This window comes from Chenopodium album, chromosome 15 (genome assembly GCF_948465745.1).
Source record: "Chenopodium album chromosome 15, dcCheAlbu1.1, whole genome shotgun sequence".
In the NCBI taxonomy this organism is placed as follows: Eukaryota; Viridiplantae; Streptophyta; class Magnoliopsida; order Caryophyllales; family Amaranthaceae; genus Chenopodium; species Chenopodium album.
Window position 1 is genome coordinate 8800667 of NC_137848.1, and position 21900 is coordinate 8822566.

The 21900-nt window shown below is 38.7% G+C and overlaps 3 protein-coding genes across 3 annotated transcripts; 2 read left to right on the top strand and 1 right to left on the bottom strand.

Annotated features, from left to right (window-relative positions):
* The first annotated feature begins 2881 nt into the window (after positions 1-2881).
* Positions 2882-8129, top strand: LOC145581813 (flavin-containing monooxygenase FMO GS-OX-like 4). The gene is made up of 8 exons (XM_081638841.1): positions 2882-3300; positions 4899-5165; positions 5673-5743; positions 5955-6116; positions 6250-6332; positions 6464-6599; positions 6703-6876; positions 7686-8129. Exons 1-8 carry the CDS (start codon positions 3021-3023, stop codon positions 7914-7916), a joined length of 1404 nt encoding a protein of 467 aa, XP_081494967.1. The 5' UTR covers positions 2882-3020; the 3' UTR covers positions 7917-8129.
* Positions 8130-11324: 3195 nt separating this feature from the next.
* Positions 11325-20745, top strand: LOC145581814 (calcium-dependent protein kinase 24-like). Its single transcript, XM_081638842.1, has 8 exons — positions 11325-11913; positions 12198-12321; positions 12500-12643; positions 12824-12976; positions 13147-13262; positions 19896-20063; positions 20183-20434; positions 20524-20745. Exons 1-8 carry the CDS (start codon positions 11374-11376, stop codon positions 20662-20664), a joined length of 1638 nt encoding a protein of 545 aa, XP_081494968.1. The 5' UTR covers positions 11325-11373; the 3' UTR covers positions 20665-20745.
* Positions 13313-19638, bottom strand: LOC145582886 (uncharacterized). Its single transcript, XM_081639926.1, has 2 exons — positions 17180-19638; positions 13313-13601 (listed from the first exon to the last, which is right to left on the bottom strand). Exons 1-2 carry the CDS (start codon positions 18245-18247, stop codon positions 13578-13580), a joined length of 1092 nt encoding a protein of 363 aa, XP_081496052.1. The 5' UTR covers positions 18248-19638; the 3' UTR covers positions 13313-13577.
* Positions 20746-21900: the final 1155 nt, after the last annotated feature.

Consider the following 21900-nt stretch of genomic DNA (forward strand, 5'->3'; position numbering starts at 1 on the left):
CATAATCAAAAACCAAAGGTGATAAGTTTGCTAGTCGTAGTCGAAAGTGTATGTTTGTGGGTTATCCGTTTGGCAAAAAGCTGTGGAGAATGTTTGATTTGACTACCAAAGAATTTTTTGTCTCCCGGGATGTGAAATTCATTGAAGAAATTTTTCCGTTTGGGAGTCCGGAGGAGGTAAATATTCCAGTTAATGAGCATGTTGATCAAAATATTCATGAGGATTTTTCAGAGTTGGTTTTTGATGAAGATAATGAGGTGGGCAATTTAATTGATGAGCAATTAGCCCAACCCAAATTTGCTACAGACCCAGCGCACATTCAAGCCACAGTGAGCGCTGGGCCTTCTCCATCGCAGCCCAAGTCACCTTCTAGTCTGGGCGATGGGAATCCAGCGAGTCTAGGCCTTCAGCATCGAAGCCCATCTTGTTCTCCAGCCAGAGTGATGGGTTGCGTGCGTCTTCCTCTCCAGCAACGCCTGATGGGCCGTTTTCTTCCCTTGAGCAGCCCAAGTTTGTGTCTCTTGATCCCATTGATGATGGGCTGCTCCATGAACCTGAAATTTAAGGCAATGATACAAATGTTGAAGTATTGGGTCGCGGACATGGTCAAAAGTTTCCCAATGTTTTGCATCGTGATTTTGTGACACATACAGTTTTTGCTAATAGTCCACTCTCGTCCCCTTCCACTCACTCCTCAGGTACTCCTTATCCTTTAGCACATTATATAAATTGTGACAATTTTTCTGTCAAATATCAGAGATTTCTTGCAGCTATTATCAAGGGTAGTGACCCTAAATCCTTCAATGAGGCAATGAAGCATGATGAGTGGCGATAATCTATGAAAGACGAAATTCGTGCTCTAGAGGACAATGGTACATGGACTTTGGAGTGTCTTCCACCCGGAAAACGGGCTCTTGGTAGTCAATGGGTCTATAAGACCAAATATTTGTCCAATGGTGATATTGAACGTCTCAAATCTAGATTAGTAGTGTTCGGCAATCATCAACAACCTGGAATTGACTATGCCGAAACTTTTGCTCCGGTAGCAAAGATGACTACCGTTTGTGCTTTTCTTGCAATAGCAGCTTGCAAAAATTGGAAAATCCATCAAATGGACGTTCACAATGCATTTCTACATGGTGACCTAGATGAAGAGGTCTACATGAAGTTTCCCCCCGGGTTTGAAAGCTCGGATCCTTATTTGGTGTGTAGGTTACGTAAGTCATTGTATGGCTTGAAACAGGCTCCTAGGTGTTGGTTTGCGAAATTGACATCGGCTTTGAAAGGGTATGGTTTTATTCAAGCTTACTCTGATTATTCTTTATTCACATATACTAATGCAAACTCAAATAAATGTCTTGGTTTATGTGGATGATCTTATTGTCTTTGGGAATGATTCCGCTGCACTTAAGGCCTTCAAGGCATATCTTAGTGATTGCTTTAAAATGAAAGATCTTGGTCCTCTAAAATATTTTTTGGGCATTGAGGTGGCACGCAGTTCGTCTGGCTTATTTTTGTGCCAACGAAAGTATATTCTGGATATTATTTCTGAAACAGGTCTATTGGGAGCAAAGCCAAGTGAGTTTCCTATGGAACAAAATCATAAGCTAGCACATGCTAGCGGTGAATTGATGCAGAATCCCGAAGCATATCGTCGACTTGTTGGACGGCTTATTTATCTTGCGGTTACTCGGCCAGACTTGGCCTACTTAGTTCACATTCTATCACAGTTCATGCAAGAGCCTCGCATAGAACATTGGGAACCTGCATTGAGGGTTGTTCGTTATCTAAAAGGATCCCCCGGACAAGGCAAACTGTTGTGTTCAGATAGTGAGCTCACACTAGAGGGATGGCGTGACTCAGATTGGGCGGCGTGTCCCCTCACTCGACACTCGTTGACAGGATGGCTAGTATTTCTAGGCAAATCTCCGATTTCGTGGAAAACTAAAAAGCAACCTACAGTCTCTACATCTTCTTCAGAGGCAGAGTACAGGTCAATGTCTGCAGTCACTTGTAAATTAAAGTGGCTAAAGGGATTATTGTTGAGTTTGGGTGTTCAACATCCTAAAGCAATTAAACTGTTCTGTGACAGTCAGTCAGCGTTTCATATTGCAAAGAACCCTGTGTTTCATGAGCGTACCAAACACATAGAGGTTGATTGTCACTTTGTACGTGATGCAATCAAGGAAGGCTTGATCTCATCGTCACACGTGTCTACTTCGGCTCAATTGGCGGATATATTCACCAAAGCTCTTGGGAAGGCTCAATTTCACAATCTTCTCTCCAAGTTGGGCATTTTCGATCCTCATGCTCCAACTTGAGGGGGGTATTAAGATATATTTAGGAAATATATTATTTGATATTATTTGCTTTGATTTTCTAGGATATTATTTCCATTGCTTGTCCTTGGCTAGCAGTACCTGTTTTCGTAGGAATAGGAAACCAAGGAACTTTGTATTATAAATATTCAGCTCTTGAGTTTAATAAAATCAAGCTAAGGTTCATGATTTCACAATTTTCCACTCGAATCCGATCCGTCACCCGCATCCGTTAATCCATCACCCACCTATCATCCGTTTAAACCGGGTTTTTCACCCATCCGATAAGACCGGCAGAGCGGGTGAGCGGATGGTCCAATGGATATTTCCATCTTTAGTGGTGGCTTGGTGAACAGTGAAGGAGATGATGGTGTATGACATAGATTGAATTAGAGTGAAGAGATTATTTAGAAGGATATGTTGTTATTTATAATGTCGTCATGAGTATTTTTATTTCGTTAAATAGGAACTCCCTAAAAAGGTGATGCAGGTGAGCACAAAAGTCAAGTCAAATTTTTAGTGAATTATTAACGGGCAGTTCAAAATTGACCCACAAATCAGATCATTACATCGGTTGTGGTTGAAACTTCTTCTTCGCCATTAAAGAAAAACAACTATTCCGTACTCCATAACACGTTGCTTTTATAAAATGCTTAAGTTTTCATCAACCACGTTGACATTCTCTGTACAAAATTTCCCAAAATGCCCCTCCCGTCAACACCCAAGAAAGTGGCCGTGATCGGCGCCGGAGCAGCCGGCTTAGTGGCGGCGCGTGAGCTGAAAAAGGAAGGTCACAGTGTAGAGGTGTTCGAGCGTAATACTCAGTTGGGTGGGTGCTGGGTTTACTCACCCGAGGTTGAGTCTGACCCGCTTGGACTCGACCCGACCCGGAAAATCGTTGAGGCAAGCTTGTACGCTTCTCTCCGCACTAATCTTCCTAGAGAAACTATGGGTTTTCGTGATTTTCCCTTTGTTCCTACTGGTAATCAACTAATTATCAATTTTAAACTTCTCATGCTTTTGTTGTTGTTTCTGTAATTAATACTCTACTTAATTACATTAGAGTATCATCTAATTTGGTTTTGGTGGAATTGAATATTCTAGATTGTTTTTATTCAGTATTTAATTAGTTTTGGAGTTGGAAAACATGGGCAAGTTGATAATGTGGATTGTTTGATTGTATATACTTCCTTAGTTTCAAATTAGTTGACACGTTTTGACTTTTAACACTACTCATACTCTATGAACACTGCAAAAGTAGATTGATAAAACGGCAAGTGTTAGAGGTTTTTATCTGTGAACAGTGCAAAATTACGCCATTTAATTAGTTGCCACTTCAGAAAGATAATCTTGTATTTTCTCAAATTGTATGCTTGTTGATCGGATATTTAATCATTTCGACCATATGTATGTTTCAATTTAATTAAAAAATTGCCTCTTGATTACTTGTAATGTGAGAGTTTTGTAATTTAGGAAAATTAACTTAACTTTTTTCGAGTTTTTAACGGAATTTGAAAGTAGCAACAGTTTTTGGTGGAGTAAGGAACAAAACATTGTTGGTTTTGCTGTTAAATCAGGTTTCTTGGAGCATATTTATGGTGAATTTGAAGTCTTGGAGAGATGATAAATATATGCTCTAAAGAATTAGATTAGGTTGTTCTAGTTCTGGTATAATTTAGTAACTTTAAGTCTTCAACTGTCAACGAATGCAAAGATTTATACGAAATAAGATATTAGTTATTGTATGTGCTACCTCTACTCATGGTCATTTGAAGTTGATCATTTGCCCTGTTCCAAAAGTTGAACAGGGGAGAGGTTAAGGGTAGAGAGATGGGAGGTATGGAGTAGCATTTCTATTATAGAAGAAATGAATGAACTAATGAAATGAAAAAAATCTTACCCCTTGAAGTTTTAGTATTTGTCATTTATCCCTATGCTTAGTAGACATTTACACTTTGTTCAGATTAAAGAAAATGGAGAGGAACAAGCTCAGTTTTTCTAGGCATTTTCCCTCAGTCTTTAATAAAAATCGTTACCGTCCCTCCAAAAATAGATTAGGGGTTGGTGGAAGGAAGGGGAGGGAGGAGAGTTTCCTACACTCTTTAATAAACACCGTCTCTCCAAAATCGGAGGGAAAATAGAGCTTCACCTTCCTCTCCCGTTCCTTCTCTTCCCCTCCTATTCTTTTCCCTTATATCTTGCTGTTCAAACAAAGTGTAATTGCTGTTAACTAATCATTTAACTATAAATATTAGTTTATCATCCTTTATGGGAATTGCTACATTTTATAGTCTGGAATGGGATTTTTGAATTTGGGACATGAAACTTGCATTGTGTATTATTTGTATGGGCCGAACCCTAGGAGATGACGCTTCTTGTTGCTGATGACTTTAGGTGCAAAACTTATGTGAATTCAATTCTGCAGGAACTTTAGAGTTCTGGAAGGAAACTAATGTATTAAATGATGGAAAGTATGAACACAACCTTTATGACATGTATTTCGATTAGTATTTTTTAGGTTCTGTGATTGATTTTCTGGACTAAAGTTACTGGTAATGGCGCATACCTTTTTCTTTACAGGCAAAGTTGACAGAGATTCACGAAGGTTTCCAGGTCATCAGGAGGTGCTGAGATACTTGGAAGATTTTGCTTTTCAGTTTGGACTGAATGAATTAATACGTTACCAAACAGAGGTGAGGCATGTTGGGTTGGAGACAGATGGAAAGTGGATGGTGAAATATAGGAGAGTTGGTGGAGATGAGGGCAGTGATGTGGCCAAAATTTACGATGCTGTGGTTGTCTGCAATGGACATTACACTGAACCACGAGTTGCTGATAATATTCCTGGTAATTAATTTGTATTTTTATAACTACTTCGTTCTAAATCTTTGAAACAAAGGTTGATTATCACTAAACTCTGATCTTTATTGCTGTGTTGTTTACGAGGGATGGGAGATGATGATCACATAACTCTTATTGTTAATAGTGTTATATCACTTGATGTGTAACATATTATAAGTATGGAGTCTTGAAACCACCTGAAAACAGAATGGTTTATGAACTTTCTTTCACTAGTATCATTAAGTGGCCCATCTTTTTAAAACATTGCATGGTCATGATTTGTATTTTTAGAGATTGATTATATCGTTATCTGCCATTGATTTGTCTTATGCTAACAAATTTTGAAAATTATGAATAACATACAAGCTAAGCTTTCTTCTTTTTGTTTGACAAGATAGAACCAATTTTTACAAATTTTACACGTTCTTGAATATTATATTTTGTTACATGCTCCTATGTTGAGTGATGATGCATGTTAGTTCTTGATAGATTTTTCTTTGATGCCTTTCACAGGCATTGACCTTTGGCCTGGGAGGCAAATTCATAGCCACAATTATCGTATTCCAGAACCCTATCAAGACCAGGTGTGTTTTTCATTCTGTGTTTTATATTGACTCGATCATATTCAGAATATTAGATGCTCAGATGCACTCAATTCTATGAACTCTCCAAGGGAAGTTTCTATGGTTATCTTTGAATTGCATAATGCCATAATCTCCTTTCCTTATTTTACTCCGTTGTGTTTGTCTAGACATAACTGTTCTCCTTTTTTCAATGTCTTGTTGCTTCCATCAGGTTGTAGTTTTGATTGGGCTTTCTGCTAGTGCTATAGATATCTGTAGGGATATTGCTGTATCAGCCAAAGAAGTTCATGTAGCAAGTAGGTCCAAAGCAGCAGGAATATTGCACAAATTTGGAAAGCATCCTGTTTATAACAACTTGTGGTTCCATCCAATGGTAAAACTACTCAACTAGAGGAAGAAACTGATAGCCAGCCTTCATGAGAAGTTATTTAAAATCATTGTTCATTTGCTTGATCTTTATTCTAGGATGGAGTTAAAATGGCATTCTTCTTCCATAAATAATGCAGATAGAAAAAGCCCATGAAGATGGTAGAGTATCGTTTCAGGATGGGAGTGTGGTCCTTGCAGATGTCATTCTCCATTGCACTGGGTATTTTGACTAAAATTATCTATGGATAGATGCAAATGAATGACATTTGCACGATTTCAAATTATATGAACAAAATGCTGTAAAAAAATAGAACCATTATTACTTATGAACTGATGCATCATTATTTTCAGGTACAAGCAACATTTTCCTTTTCTTCACACCAATGGTGCCATAAATGTTGATGATAATCGTGTGGGGCCGCTGTACAAGCATGTGTTTCCTCCTGCATTGGCCCCAGGAATCTCTTTCATTGGTTTGCCATTATTGGTAAAATAATTTGGTGTTATACTTTCTTCTATCTAGAGGGGAGATAATTTTCATCACTAGATAACCAAAAAAATTGACTAAGCCTTCTCAAATTTGATGCTAGGTTCTCCCGTTCTTCCTTTTCGAACTTCAAAGTAAGTGGGTAGCAGGCGTTTTATCAGGGCGGATATCACTACCATCCAAAGAAAAGATGATGGAAGATGTGGAAGCCCTCTACTCAGAATTGGAAGCTAAGGGAGTTCCAAAGCGTTATACACATAGGATCCACGACGTTAAGGTAACTTTAGAAGAATGATTTACTTCTAAACTCTTTGCTTCTTGGTGTATGTTTAACATGGATTAGCTCATGTGAGTTATGTAACTAACATGAGAGCTTAGCACACAATTGTGTATCAGGCTATTAGCTTCATGCTAGGAACATTTTTACATGGCTGGATCGGCCCTGATTATGATTTTTAAATTCTAGAACTCTTGCTACCGTGCTAATTTTGTGTTTAAAGAAGTTGGTGCAGAATAGTTAGAACTTGTTCTCTTCTCTGAAACAAGGAGATCTAGTCTGATTTTAATAAAATCTGATCTGAATTTTTATTATCTAGTCTGATCTGACTTAATAAGTTAACTAAACTTTGACCGTATTTAATACTAATGTATAAAGAAAAACATTATAAAAATGAATCTTGTTAGATTCGTGTCATTATGAACTTTTCAAATATGCAATTTTGATAATTTATTCAATGCGCAATTAATGATATCTAGCAATAAGTAAATGATAATTAAAAGTTTTTATCTGATCTGATATAAATGTTTCTGGTCTGGTCTGATGTGAATTTATTAAGGAAAAAGTAATAAGTATCTCAAACAAGTTGTAGAGAACAAGTCCTTAAATAGAATGTTAATAAGCGGCTATATTTAATACTTACTTACCAGCTAGATTTTGATGTGTAATTTGCATAATATCGTTACCTTGGGAGTGTGATTTTAAATGGAGGAATGATATGAAAATCTCTAGGAGTCCAGGAATGGATTGTTCCACACTGAAATTTTTAGGACATTTGAAATTGACTTTGATGTTGGAATTTTACACAGCGGCTCTTTGGGCCATTTGAATACGAGGATTGGCTTGCTGCAGAATGTGGCTGCCCACCCGCTGAGGAATGGCGGAAGGGCATGTTTTTTAGGACATTCGTCCGCTTGATTAAACAAACAGAGACTTATCGTGACGAATGGGATGATGAAGACTTGGCTCTGCAAGCGTATGAAGATTTTATGCAATACTTATCGGCTGAAGGCAGAGCTGCAATTGCTGCTACACTATGATTAAAAACTCTGTTTCATTCATTGATGAAGAATTGTATTCATTGTCTAATTCTACTGGTTTAGATTGCAAGGCCCAAGCGCCCAATAAAGAATTAGTACTACAAACAGAGAATGTAAATATAGTTGCACACTTGCACGAGATTAGCAACCATGCACATTGTGGTCTTGGTTAGACGATATAATAAGTAAATAATGGGTTTTTCTATGTAGTAACCCTGTGTTTTTCACTATTCTATGTCGTATCCCTTCTTTTGAAAGTTCCACGCCATACCCTTATATTTACATTTTTAGTTAACTTTGCCCTCCTAATGCCAATAATTTTCTATAGTATGGCCTTGTGGTTTTTGTTTTCCGACTAAGGTGTATCCTTTTTCCAAGTCAAAGAGCTGAAAAGAAAGAGAGAGAATTTTAAAAGCCAAAATTCTGTAATTGGTAAGTTGTGTAATATTGTTGAAATACAATAATATATGTCCAACATCATTGATTTGATCATTTAACAGAAGGAAGAATTGCAAGGAGGAGAACAAGATACCAGTGATAGAGAGTAATTTTGTAAGTAAAAAAAAAAAAAAAAAGTGTCCAACCCTAAGGACAATAGTGTAACGCTAGGATATGGTAAGAGTCCAACTGTCCAAATATATAAATAAAAATTAGACACAATAATATATGTCCAACATGGCACCACTTATGTTAATGTGTGCTATGTGTGTCATAGTTGGACACCGTATACATTAATGGTACGACAATTAAATGATATGTCCGTGCTTTGTAAGCCTATAGGACAAAATCGTGTGGCGAACATTTGCCTATTTATCGACAACGGTGTAAGCGTTAGTTGGGAACATGATTCGGAGCATATAGCAACATAGATGACATATTACTTAAGAGAGAAAACTCTTTCCTATTGGCGATGGAAACTGGACATGTAGGTTTTTGGGGTCAGTGACGGTCGAGCTAGTCAAAGCAGACACAAGCAGGTTTGAATCACCGAGTTTCTTGTAATATCTAAAAAGATAAGATGATTTAATACATGCAGCGACACAATTTCTAAATATCTACCTACAAGGCCACAAGGGCCACAACAACACATAAACATATAAGCAAGAGGCAACACTGAGTAGGGAGCAAGTAATTTTTGTCCAATGATGGCTCTAAGGAGGCACCATGCGCATGATACGCTTCACATATATGATATATGCACCCTTTTACCTCGAGGTCCTTCTTTAATGCCACTTCTCTTCATTGCCACTCATATATTACTAAAGAATCATATTCTCAATTTGAAGAGGCAATTTCACTGCTTAATAATCGGCAAATACAAGTTTATCTGCCACATAAATGAATTTTTGTTAATGTGGTGGCATTTCTTTAAGTATATTAAAAAAGTATGGTCATTTATTCAGTACTTTTGGTGATGTGTCCAATTACTGTTTGCAACTTGTATTTAGAAAATTACACATGTACCCCTCAACTAGTATATAAAAAGACACATATACTCTTCCACACACAAATTTTGTTTATTTGGGAATATTCACTGGACACAGCTCTTTAATAATCATTCAGTTGATAAAATACTATGTAGTAATATATAATCATTCATTTGAATCTATGATAACCAAAATTTGTGTGCGGTCCAATTTTAGTATAATTATATGTATCATATGATTAACAAATATTATTTGACGTGCACACGAATACAATATTTTAGACTATAAAAATTAAAAATAATTGCTTCCCACTTGGTCCACCACTACACCACATGTGCTTCCCTATCTTCTAATTTATCAAATCCATTGAACTTGATAAAATACAACAAATTTACAATTTTCTAGAATTAATTCATGCATTTTCAAGGTACATTGAATTCACCTTTCTATCATTTTACTATAAATTATGGTGACAATTTTCTCTAACTAAATCATCATCATCTTTCTCTCTCTACCCCTTTCTCTCTCTACAAAATTAAAAGAGTTAGTTGGCAATATAATGGCATCAGAAGAAGTATGTTTGTGTATTGCAATATCAATATTGGGTTTTATTTATTTGATGTTGCAAATGTTGGAATATCAATGGAGTTATTACTCTGTTGCTTTCTTGCTTCATGACTCTTGTAGTTTCCCACCTATTTTTTGTCCTCCTACATGGGCTCACTTTTTCATGCCCGTCAACTTCACAACAATCGATCGTAAAAAAGATGTTAACGAGTTATGTAGTCGTAAGGATGAACGACTAGGACAACAACAACAACAACAACAACAATACATCGCAAATCTGGCTATGAGATAGCTAGGGTTTGAATTAGTACGTCGAGATATTTAAAATTTCCTCTCGTGAGGAGAGATTCTTTTGAATTGATATGTACTCATTGTTATATGTATTAAGTCTACTTAGGTGTGATTGGTAGTATTAGTCTTTTTGTTGTACAATAGATATTGGTCATAAGCTAAGGTAATGCATGTGACTAATTGTATCTGATGTAGGAATCAAATTTTAGTAGATTTTGCTACATTACAACAACTATGTAATTGTATGTTGTTCATTATCATATTAGTACATTGTATGATTATCCTATTGATATTTTACACGTACAACTATTAAAAATTGTAATGCTTGAATAGACATAACATATTTGTAGGGACAAATCATGCATGCTAAAATATAAACTATCTATGTCCCATACAACGTGCATTACATGCTTATTGTTACAAATACACAACTTTAATAATTAATATCTTTAATTATTTACCTCAAAGTGATACAAATTATGAACAAATAAAATTCTGCAAATATACATTAACATAAACGATCATCTTCGTTTTCATGCGTAAGCAAAAAATTGATCAAATTGGATTTTGTATGTGTACAAAAATTCAAAATAAATAATGTAAATGATTTGATAATAATATGGTTGGAATCACAAAATGATGAAAGGGAGGCGGATTGTAGAAAACTTATTTTTAACAAAAGAGTCACTAAAAAGGGTATTAAAACGAGTCAAACTTAACAAATATAAAGTGGACAGCTATTGTGAGACAAAGTCACAAACAAAAAGATGAGTATGTAACAGCTTTCAAAAAACCAATGTAAAACAACAAAACTCATCATAAAACACCTAACATCATGTAACCAAATTATTGTTAATAACACAAAAATGTCTAAATTCAAACAATTTCCCTAAGAAAAAGGAAGGCTTACAACTTCATATAGATGTCACCAACCATTTACATAAAAAGATATCCTCTCATTTCCTCCTCCATTTTTTTTTCTTTTCTTTTTTTTTTTCTCCTCTTTTTCTTTAATTTCCTCTTTTTCATTTTTATACCATCACAAAATTTAATTTCTCCATTTTCTCTTCCTCTTTGTCTTCCTTTTAACCTAAATCTATTTCCTCCTTCAAAAAGACCTTCAAAAACAAAAGAAAAAAGGTCTTTAAAATTATAGTCAACCTTCCCTTAAAATGGGAGGTTGCATTTCAACATTCCCCCCTAATGGATCAAGACACCTTAGGAGAAAAGGCGGTGTCAAGAATGGCTCGAAGAGATCCCGGGGCTTACCGGAGGATGTGCCAGGGAGGAAATCAAGGTCATCAGCCGCCAACTCGAGGTTGATCACCGTGTTAGGAGACTCATGCATAGGGAACAACATAAAACAAAAGTACGCGTTTGGGAAGGAGTTAGGAAGGGGGGAGTTTGGGGTGACCTACCTATGCACGGAGCTTGAAACCGGGGAGAACTACGCTTGCAAAACGATATCGAAGAGCAAGCTTAGGACGGAGGTTGACATCGAGGATGTTCGAAGGGAGGTTGAGATAATGAGACATTTTCCTAAGCACCCTAATATTGTTGCCTTTAAAGAGGCTTATGAAGATAAAGAGGCTGTTTATTTGGTCATGGAATTATGTGAAGGTGGTGAGCTTTTTGATAGGATTGTTTCTAGGGGACATTATTGTGAGAGGGCTGCTTCTCAAGTTGTTAGAACTATTTTGCAGGTTGTTAAGGTAATTCATGTGTAATGAAATACCTACCACCTCTGTTTGGAAATAGTCGCATCATTTTTTATTATGCACGCATGATAATGCATGTTTTATAATATACGCGCGTATTTGATTTTAAATTCAATTTTGTAAGTCATTAAGGTAATTCGTGTGTAATGAAATACTACCTCTGTCGCATCATTTTTATTATGCACGTATGATAATTCAATGTTTATAAAATATACGCGTATTTGATTTTGAAATTAAATTTCCGAATTGTAATGAATTGTTTGTATTGTTACATGTAGGTTTGCCATGCACATGGAGTCATACACCGGGATCTCAAGCCTGAAAATTTCTTGTTTGCGAACAAAAATGAAAATGCTGCCCTTAAAGCAATTGATTTTGGGCTCTCCATTTTTTTCGAGCCAGGTATTTTTATAAGCATGAATTACAAACACGGTATATAATTTAGAAAAAATTGGCCTCATTCGAATATTGTTAAAACTCAAAACTATCTTCATCTGGTTTTCTAATGTTGTTATTATACTCGTACTATGTATTTCTAAGCTTCTGTGAATAACTAAGGTATAAATGTAAATGGTTTTAGGTCAGCGGTTCAACGAGATTGTGGGAAGTCCATATTACATGGCACCTGAAGTTCTAAGAAGGAACTATGGGCCCGAAATCGATGTATGGAGTGCTGGTGTTATCCTTTACATATTACTTTGTGGAGTTCCCCCCTTTTGGGCAGGTATTTTTTAGCCTCGTATATGTCGATGACATTATCTATCAATAATCACGTAGATAGTACATTTGGATTAGGTGATGTGACAACTAAGTCTAGACAGATGTAATTGAATTGAAATTTAAATGATCACGAATTCACAAGCTTATATAGATTAACATGGGTTCAACTTTTCTACACATGCAGAAACTGAAGAAGGAATAGCACAAGCAATTGTAAAAGGAGTGATAGATTTTGATAGAGATCCATGGCCAAGAGTATCTCCACTAGCAAAGGATCTTGTAAAGCATATGCTTGATCAAAACCCTTACAGTCGAATGACTGTCGATGAAGTCCTAGGTAAGCCTTTTTAATAACTTCATTGAAACGTTGAAATTAATTTCAATTAGCAATGTGACAATTAAATTTAGATGGATGTGTCAAGATATATAGTCATCCATCGAATTGAGAAACTTCAATAATGTTTACTAAATTTTTTGATGGTTTTTCTTACACGTTTTGGAACGAAGAACACCCTTGGATGAAAAATGCCAACAACAATGCCGATGTTCCATTAGGCCATAATGTGAGAACAAGGATCAAACAATTCTCCTTAATGAACAAATTCAAGAAGAAAGTCTTGAGAGTAAGTACTAAAACCCTAGTTCGTAGTTCTACATGTTTATTTTTTTTTTGAGGTAGAAAAGGAACTTAGTTAATAATTAAGGAGGTAGTTAAGTTTACAAAAGGCGATCTCTCACTGTGAGAGAACAAAAGTACAGTCTGATCAGAAGCACGATCATCTAGAGAGATACAGTCAGAATCTAGGTAGTTTATACAATAAGGAGGGGGACTTTGTAAAACAAAAAGCTGGTTCCGTTCAGTTGCCTCCTTCCGTGCCTCCTTTGCCATGATGTCAGCAACTCTGTTCTTCCCTCTTTCTCCATAGTATAGTTGGACCTCAGGCAGTTGAAGAAGCTGCGCCCTGCATTCAAGCAATGGTGGGGTTAGGACACTATTGCTTGTGTCATTTAGATCAAGCACTATGTTCCTGCAGTCTGTTTCAATTTGGCATCTATCCCATCCATTGTTCCTGATCCATTTTAATGCAAGGGAGATTGCCTGTAGTTCTGCATCTTGTGCTGAAGGTGAGAAACCTTTCCATTTGAAACCTTCTATCCATATACCCTTGTCATCTCTAGCAACACCTGCACAGCCCACTTGTTTGGAGTGGTTGATGTATGATGCATCCACATTTATTTTAATGAAGTTTTGGGGGGGGGGATCCCAGGCAATAGGCTTAGGCTCTGTTCTGGCTGAACTAACACTGGAAAAGTACCATTCAGCAGCAGCCCAAGTGCATTGGGATGTAGATTTTTGAACAGGGGAATTTGAGTGTGAGAATATCCAGGAGTTTCTCCTCTTCCAGATGAACCACAAAGCAAAGGTGAAGGTGATGTGCCAAGGGATATTGTGGTGGCTTAGAAGTTTGTCTTTCAGGTTCCTAGATAGCCAATTTGGGAAGGTATCTAGCTGTGAGTCAAATGTAGAGGGAGGTGGCTTAAGCTCAGTCCAGAATTCCATAGCTCTTGGGCAGTCAATGAACAAATGGGTAAGGGTTTCAATGTTTGCAGGGCAAAAAGCACAATATGGTGTGGGTTTGCAGTGTCTATTATACAAGTTCCTTGCAGTGGGAAGTCTATCCCATAACAGTTGCCATAGGAACAGTTTGATTTTAGGCAGGGTATGCACCTCCCATACACATCTCCAATGGTACTCAATGCAAGGGGTGGTAAGATCTGAGTTTATTATCCAAGCCTTTGCAGCAGCACTATCAAACTTCCCTCTTTTTGTCCAACTTGTGAAATTAAAATCTTCACAGTCAGATAATTGAACACTGTTAATTCGAGCCCTGATATCCTCTGGAAATACAAAGCCTAGCTCACCTTCTAACTGTTCTCTATCACTAAGTATTGCACTGAGGGATTTATATTGTGAAGAGAGTGTTAAAGGTCCCACAATCAAAGTTCTTGGAGTCTCATGATGTAGCCACTTATCTTCCCAAAAAGTGATTTTCTCTCCATTCCCAGGTTCCCACATCAAACTATGTTTGAAGAGCTCCCATCCTTTTCCTATGGCAGACCAAATGTGGGAGCCTTTGTTAAAAGGGGTTGGGTTGGGTTTGTTTTTTACATACTTCTCAAAAAGGAGTTTTCCAGCCCAATTTGATCTGGTATCCACCATCCAGCACAGTCTAGCAAGGCTAATGAGATTAAGGTCTGAAAATTTCAGGAATCCCAGCCCACCCCTCTCCTTAGGTTGACAGACAAAATTCCAAGCTATCCAAGTTATCCTCTTTCTAGTGATATCCCCCCCCCAGAGAAAGTTTGAGCATATGGAGTCAAGCTTATTTAGGATGCACTTTGGTAATTTTACACAGTTCATTTGGTACCTGGGGATAGAGAACAAAGTGGACTGGAGAAGAGTGAGTCTTCCCCCCCTTGACAGTGTCTTTGCTTTCCAGGAGGCTAACTTCTTCCCAATTTTTTCAATAAGGCCATTTAGTTGCCTCCTAGTTGGCTTTTTCTCAGACAGGGGGTAACCTAGGTAAATGCCTAAGTCTGCAGATCTAGTAACATTTAGGGTTTGTTCAAAATCATCAATCATGTGGATGGGGGTGTTAGTAGAAAAATAAATTTGGCTCTTCTGTTCATTTATCTTCTGACCAGAGATGGAACAAAAATGTTTGAGGGTGTCACTCAGGGATTTTAGTGTTTTGCTATCAGCAACCCCAAAGAGTAGGACATCATCAGCAAAAAGGAGGTGAGAGATTGAGGTCTGGCCCCCTCTAAATCTAAATGGTTTCCATTTATTCAGGTTGCATTGATCATGGATCTGTCTGGATAAGAACTCAAGACAAAGGATGAAAATGTAAGGGGATAGGGGGTCACCTTGTCTAATCCCTCTAGATGGGTGGAAGGGGGAAGAGAGCTTACCATTTATGAGAATTTGGGAAGAGACAGAAGAGATGCAGGACATGATAAGGTGTACAGTCTCAGGTGAGAAGTTGAAAAAGAGAAGGCAGTGCCTTATGAAACTCCACTCAAGCCTATCATAGGCTTTCTCCAAGTCTAGTTTCAAAGCAAAAAGACCTCTAGAACCTCTTTTTTTCCTCATAGAGTGTAAGACTTCAGAGGCAATTATGTAATTTACCTCTGTCCCCCTCCCTTTTAGGAAACTGTTCTGGTTTGGAGAAATTATTGAATACAGGTGAGGTCTAATTCTGTTAACCAGAATTTTTGACAAAAGTTTGTAAGAGGTATTGACAAGGCTAATGGGTCTAAAGCTAGTGATTTTACATGGAGAAAGCACCTTGGGAATGAGGCAAACAACTGTTTTGTTTATTTCTGGTGGGATTTGTTTGGAGGAGAAGATAGAGTTTATTAATGACAAGCAGTCCTGATGAATAAAGGGCCAAGAGGAGTGGAAAAATGAGGCATGGAAACCATCAATTCCAGGAGCCTTGAGAGCTCCAATAGAGAACATGGCCTCCTGGATTTCAGGCAGGGAGGAAGGCCCTGCACAGTGTATACTACCAGAAGAGTGTGGGGTGGAGGGGACAGAACAGGGCTCAGAAGAGAAGAGTTTTATGAAGTGAGCAAGAATATGCGAGTGAATATGACCAGGGTCAGTGATCCAATCCCCTACATCATTTTTCAAGGCATGAATTTTGTTCCTTCTGTCCCTAATAGTTGCTGAGCAATGGAAGAACCTAGTGTTTCTATCTCCTTGTGACAGCCAGTCAGTTCTAGCTCTAGTAGCCCAGTAAAGTTGTTCCTGGTCAAGTGTTTCACTCAGAAGTTTCTGTAGGCTACTCTCAAGGTCAAACAGGAAGGGGTTAGAGGGATTTGATTGGTAAGCTAGTTGGACTCCATTTAGTCTAGCATTTATTCTTTTAATTTGGCTTCTGAAATTCATAGGGTGATTTTTACTCCAGGTCTGTAAATCTGCAGTGAGCATGTGCAGCTTGCTGTGGAGATCTCCCAAGTAAGAGGGCCAATTATGTTGGACAAAGGAAATGAAATCTAAGTCAGTTAACCAGAGAGGTTCAAATCTGAATGGTTTCTCACCAGGGAAAATTTGTGTTGCTGTGAGAGTCAGTAACAAGGGGTTATGATCAGAGGAAAGTCTAGGGAGATTTCTAACAACATTCTGAGGGTGCATTTGAACCCAGTCAGCAGTAGCCAAAAATCTATCTAATCTCTCTAAGATTGGATTTCTTTTTTGTTTGTTGAACCAAGTAAATTTGTGCCCCACATACCCCAAGTCTACAAGATTGCAGTGTTCAATGGTATCATTAAAGGCACTCATTTGATGCAAGGGATGAAGATTGCCCCCCCATTTTTCATGTTGATAACATAATTCATTAAAGTCACCACATACAAGCCAAGGTAAGGACATAGATTCACTCATCTTTTTCAAAGACTCCCACATTTCCAATCTAGCATTAAAAGAAGTAGAAGCATAGATTGCAGAAAGAAAGAATTTGTGTTTTGAATTTACCTGTACCACAGCATGAATTGCACGTGGTTCTTTACTCACAACATGGAGAGAGTTGAAACCAGAGTTCCACAGAATGAGGATGCCTCCGGAGTAGCCAATTGGATCCACCACCTCGAAGGAGTTATAGGGTAGGATTGAGAGTATGTGTTCACAGCTGATTTTTGGCACTTTAGTTTCGGTTAGGATGATGATATCAGGGTTGTGATCCCTAATCAAGCAACGGATGTTGAGTTTAAAGCCATCACGGGCTATCCCCCTAGCATTCCATAGTAGGATCGACATTCCGGGTTTCATGTGGGGGAGCTTTGATAGTTCCTTCCTCGTGGGGTAGGCAATCTGAGTGTTGAGGTCGACATATTTGCTCAGAAACGGACTGAACATGGAGGTGGTGTTCTTTTTTATCTTGATTCCCGACATTTGGGTCTCTTTCCCTTTTTGTTTCCCCCACCCCACTGAGAGATGAAGTTGTTGGGCTTCCTGTGCAAGGTGCATGAGTTTGACGTTGTTTGTGCCTGACACTGATTGAAGCACCAGCAAGTCGTCGGTAATCGACAACGCTTTTCTTACGCTCGGAAGAACGGGAACCGGGTCTAGTATGAATTGTAATTCCCATGGTACCGCCATTAGTGAGCCTTCCTTGTTCAGTTTTTCCATCCACCATTTGAATAGTATCCCGAGTGGTTCGCTGATGATGGAGACATCCGACAGGGAGGGGACATGTGCTGGAACAAGGTAAAAAGGATTGTCCGGGGACGCCATTCGCAGGTTGGAGTAGAGGGGGGACTGATCTTCCGGGCTTAGGAGAAGCCCCCTGATGCTCGTCGGCGAGATCGCATGCCATTCCCCGAACAGGCCTTGAGCGTAGAAGGACATTAGGTTGAGCATTGTCTCCGGGAAGGTTATCACCGGCTTCGTCTTGGTGATAATGTTCCTGTCCTGCGATGGTTGAAGATGGACAATCGAAGGGGGCATGATCGGAGGTCTCAGGAAGCCTCCCTGATCCGCTAGCTCGTCCGGGTCTAAATTGATGAGCTTGTTCAAGTAGTCTGGGAGAGACATGCTTGCCATGGTCGCTGTTTTGGTTTTCTTGTGATGGATGGCAGTGGTGGTAAGGTGGGAGGAGTGGTAGATAGTGAAAGGGGATGGATAAAAGAAGGGTAAAGGGTTTCTCGGAAATAGTCATTTTAAAATTTTTTATGGGAAAGGAGGAAAAATTGGTGATGAGACAGGAGGGGGAAGGGCGGCGAGAGGTAGGGGTTAGCTGTTGTTGAGTGTTGCAGGGAAGTTGAAGTGACAAGTTGGGAGAAGGTAAGGAATTAGAAGGCAAACTGTCATTTTTGGTGGGATTTATAGTTTCCTCGGGCCCCACAAGTTGAGATAAAATCTCAAATTGATTTTCCGTATTTTTGGATGAGTGTGGGCCCCACGTGTTTACTTTTTGATTTTTGGAAGCCAAATTACCGGTGGATATTACCCCCCTATTCTGTATTTGGCGCCAAACTTTTTGATGTTCCTGCATCGGCGATTTCGTTGTTGCCGGAATGGTATTTCCGGCCATTGTATCCGTTAGTTTGATGTCCGTGGAGTGCTGACCCTGGTTTCTCCTTGAGATTTGATCCAAGTAAATCAATCTCTGTTTGAATCCTCCTATCCACAGTCCGTCCTTCCTCTGTTTTTCGTAATCCATCATTACCAGGATTCGGGCATATCTGAGGTTGCCCTGCTCTAATTTTCTGGTAGTGGCTCGAATGAAAACTCCCAGTGAGTTCCCTATTTTCCTAAGTATGCAGTCATTCATGAATTCAATAGGTAGCTCCGGGAGCTCGACCCAAATTGGAATGCGGTTGATCTTCTCCTCTGAGGGTTTAAACCCTGCTCTCCATTTCTGAACATGTAAGAAGGTACCATTAATGAACCAAGGTCCGCCTGACAGGACTTTTCCCATGTCTGCCGCGTCTTCAAATTTAGATATGAAGAATCCCTTCCCAATTGGAAAGGATAGTACCTTTGCCTTTGGTTTCCATATGCGAGGCAGAGTTTGCACAAGGTATTCAGTGGAGAAGGATTTTCCATGAGGTTTGGATATAATTGCATTAATCCATGGTTGGCAAAGGGAACTATATTCTTCCTGGGTAATTGGAAGAAAAACCTCTTTTGTTTCATCGAAATTTGAGGGGGGTGAGGAGGCTGGGAGGGTGGACAAGGCCTGCAAGGGGTTCGTACTACCACCCAATTGAAGTGCTTTTTTGAAGGAGAAGGGGTGCGTGGTGGTGGGTTGTTTTGGGGGAGTTGGTGTGGGGAAGGAAGGGTGGGAGTTCTTGACGGCAGATTTGGGGAGGGGGAGAGGGAGGAGAGGTGGGTGGTGGGGTGAAGTGGTGTTTGGTGGAGTTGGAGGAGGTGGTGGATCCGGTGGCTTTTTCGAAGTGCTTGGTTTCACTCTCTCACTAGGACTCTCTCTCTCTCTCATCCTATCTGGTGTTTGGTCAAGCCCTTATAGCCGTAGTTCTACATGTTTATTATGCTATCACTTTGTAGAAAGATAATCAATTACAATAAAAGTCCCGAGGAGGTAAAGGTGTAGATGATCAAAAGTATCTACACTAATTGACTCGTGATCCTATGTAATTAGTGTCGTAAACCTAATTATCATCTACCTTAGGCTTAAGATACTTTGAATAGCGCGAAAGAAATATGAGTTTATTTTTGTTAAATGTAGGTGGTAGCGGATACTTTACCTGAGGAGCAAGTAGAAAAGCTAAGAAGAACGTTTAATATGATGGACACTGATAAGAACGGAAGCTTGAGCTTTGAAGAGCTCAAACAAGGCCTTCTTAAGCTTGGACATGTTCTTCCTGATTCCGATGTTCAAATGATCCTAGATGCTGTAAGTTTTTCGTTATATAAATGTTAATCCGTAAATGCTCAAATGATCATAGATGCTGTAAATGATTCGCTTATCAAACAAGTTGTAAAGTCTGAATGTATTCTCTAATTCGTGTATAGGCGGATTTGGATGGAAATGGAACCTTAGATTGTGGAGAATTCTTAACACTATCGATCCACCTCCAAAAGATGGGTGATGACGAACATCTTCAACGCGCTTTCAAGTACTTTGACAAGGATCATAGCGGCTACATTGAGTTTGAAGAGTTAAAAGAAGAGTTGCAAGAAGAGTTGCTTTCAGATGATGCTAATGAAGGTACCAAAAATGAGCAAGTCATACGAGACATTCTTTTCGATGCAGACTTGAATAAGGTAATCTTCCTCCTCATACACCTAAAAATTAACCTACGAGGTATTGGCCAAGTGGCAAAGACTGAATACCCGTGTACGAAATAATGCAGGATGGTCGAATAGACTACAACGAGTTTAAAGCTATGATGCACAGTGGAATGGATTGGAAGATGTGTTCTCGTCAATACTCAAAGGCCATGTTTAACAAATTGAGCACCAAGTTGTTCAATCATTCTGGGCTATTAAAATGACTTTCAGATCTTGTAGTTTGTTTGTTGATTTTTGATGATCCCACATTGTATTTTTGGCCTGCTCTTCCACCATACAGGTACATATCAAAGAGGAATAGATTTATATAGTAAGAAATTAGAGGTAATTAATCACGCGTTATGGTTTTCGTAAAGCTTGTACTTATCTAATCAACGTTCAGAAGACGGTCATTCAATAGCCGCTCCACACCTTGGTATGAATTGATCAAACTCTTAACAAACGCGAAATGAAATAAAGGCATAATCCATAAACAAGGGGGATAGCAATTTACGAACTAACATGATTAAGATAGAGATCAACATATTAGACATAATAATAGGATATGTTCATCAAACAAGGTTCTATGGTAGTAGGCTATAACCCACCTGAGGTATGATTTTGAGCTGAGCCAGAGTTTTAGCAGCTAGTTAAATAGCTATTTGCAGAAAATTCACAATCGTTCTACACATTAAAACGATGGTGCTGGTGCATATACAAAGTATATATAGTGTGATATTTACCAAAAAAACGTGTATGTGCCATCATGTCTGTTACTAGTTCTTTTAGCAAGAGTTCGTTTTGAAGAGGGCTACCAACACACAAGATGTTTGCCCTCAGCTATTGCTGCTCTGCTGAATCAAATCAACATTAAGCGTAGGGAGGAAGATCGGATTATAAGTGTCCCTCCTGTGAATCCTTTGTTGCATTGTTTGCTGCACGGCCCTGCACCTTCTTAAACACAAGCTCTAGCAAGTCTGAAACTAATGAAGCATGCAAATTGCAGTAGCCATCCAACTAAGTAATTTAAATGAAATGCAGGGATTAAAATGGGAATCATGAAGCGTTTCTGCAGACTGCTGACCAACAGTCTTTAATAGACACTGCTATTCAAACCTATGTTATTGTTGATAGATAAAGATAAGTTAAATAACCCATGCCTTCTCATAATATAAGACTCGAACTGATCGTGAGCCAGGCAGGCTGCCCATGCAAACTTGGCTCAAATCAATTCGAGTTGGGTCTGGACAAGGCTAGAAAACATATTCAGGAGTTAGGACAGGTGACATTTCATCCCAAACTGAGCATGACCAGGACCACAGAAGGATTGGACCAGGCCAAGCAGGCCAGTCCCATGTTCTGCTCTATGTAACTGTAGTATTTTGCATGATCAGGATTCAGGGAGTTGGTAAAACTGCATATATCAATTTGGATGTAATTTCATTGTTGTATTGACCAAC

Bases quoted from the DNA above. Each gene is read 5' to 3' on its own strand.
- LOC145582886 (XM_081639926.1), bottom strand. From the start codon at position 18,247: ATGGCAAGCATGTCTCTCCCAGACTACTTGAACAAGCTCATCAATTTA. The intron at 13,602-17,179 runs GTAAATTCAAAA...GCTTGAATGCAG, and splicing joins CAATTCATGCTGTGGTACAG to GGCGCAGCTTCTTCAACTGC.
- LOC145581813 (XM_081638841.1), top strand. From the start codon at position 3,021: ATGCCCCTCCCGTCAACACCCAAGAAAGTGGCCGTGATCGGCGCCGGA. The intron at 5,166-5,672 runs GTAATTAATTTG...TGCCTTTCACAG, and splicing joins AGTTGCTGATAATATTCCTG to GCATTGACCTTTGGCCTGGG. The intron at 6,333-6,463 runs GTATTTTGACTA...CATTATTTTCAG, and splicing joins GTCATTCTCCATTGCACTGG to GTACAAGCAACATTTTCCTT.
- LOC145581814 (XM_081638842.1), top strand. From the start codon at position 11,374: ATGGGAGGTTGCATTTCAACATTCCCCCCTAATGGATCAAGACACCTT. The intron at 12,322-12,499 runs GTATTTTTATAA...AAATGGTTTTAG, and splicing joins CTCCATTTTTTTCGAGCCAG to GTCAGCGGTTCAACGAGATT. The intron at 12,977-13,146 runs GTAAGCCTTTTT...TTTGGAACGAAG, and splicing joins GACTGTCGATGAAGTCCTAG to AACACCCTTGGATGAAAAAT.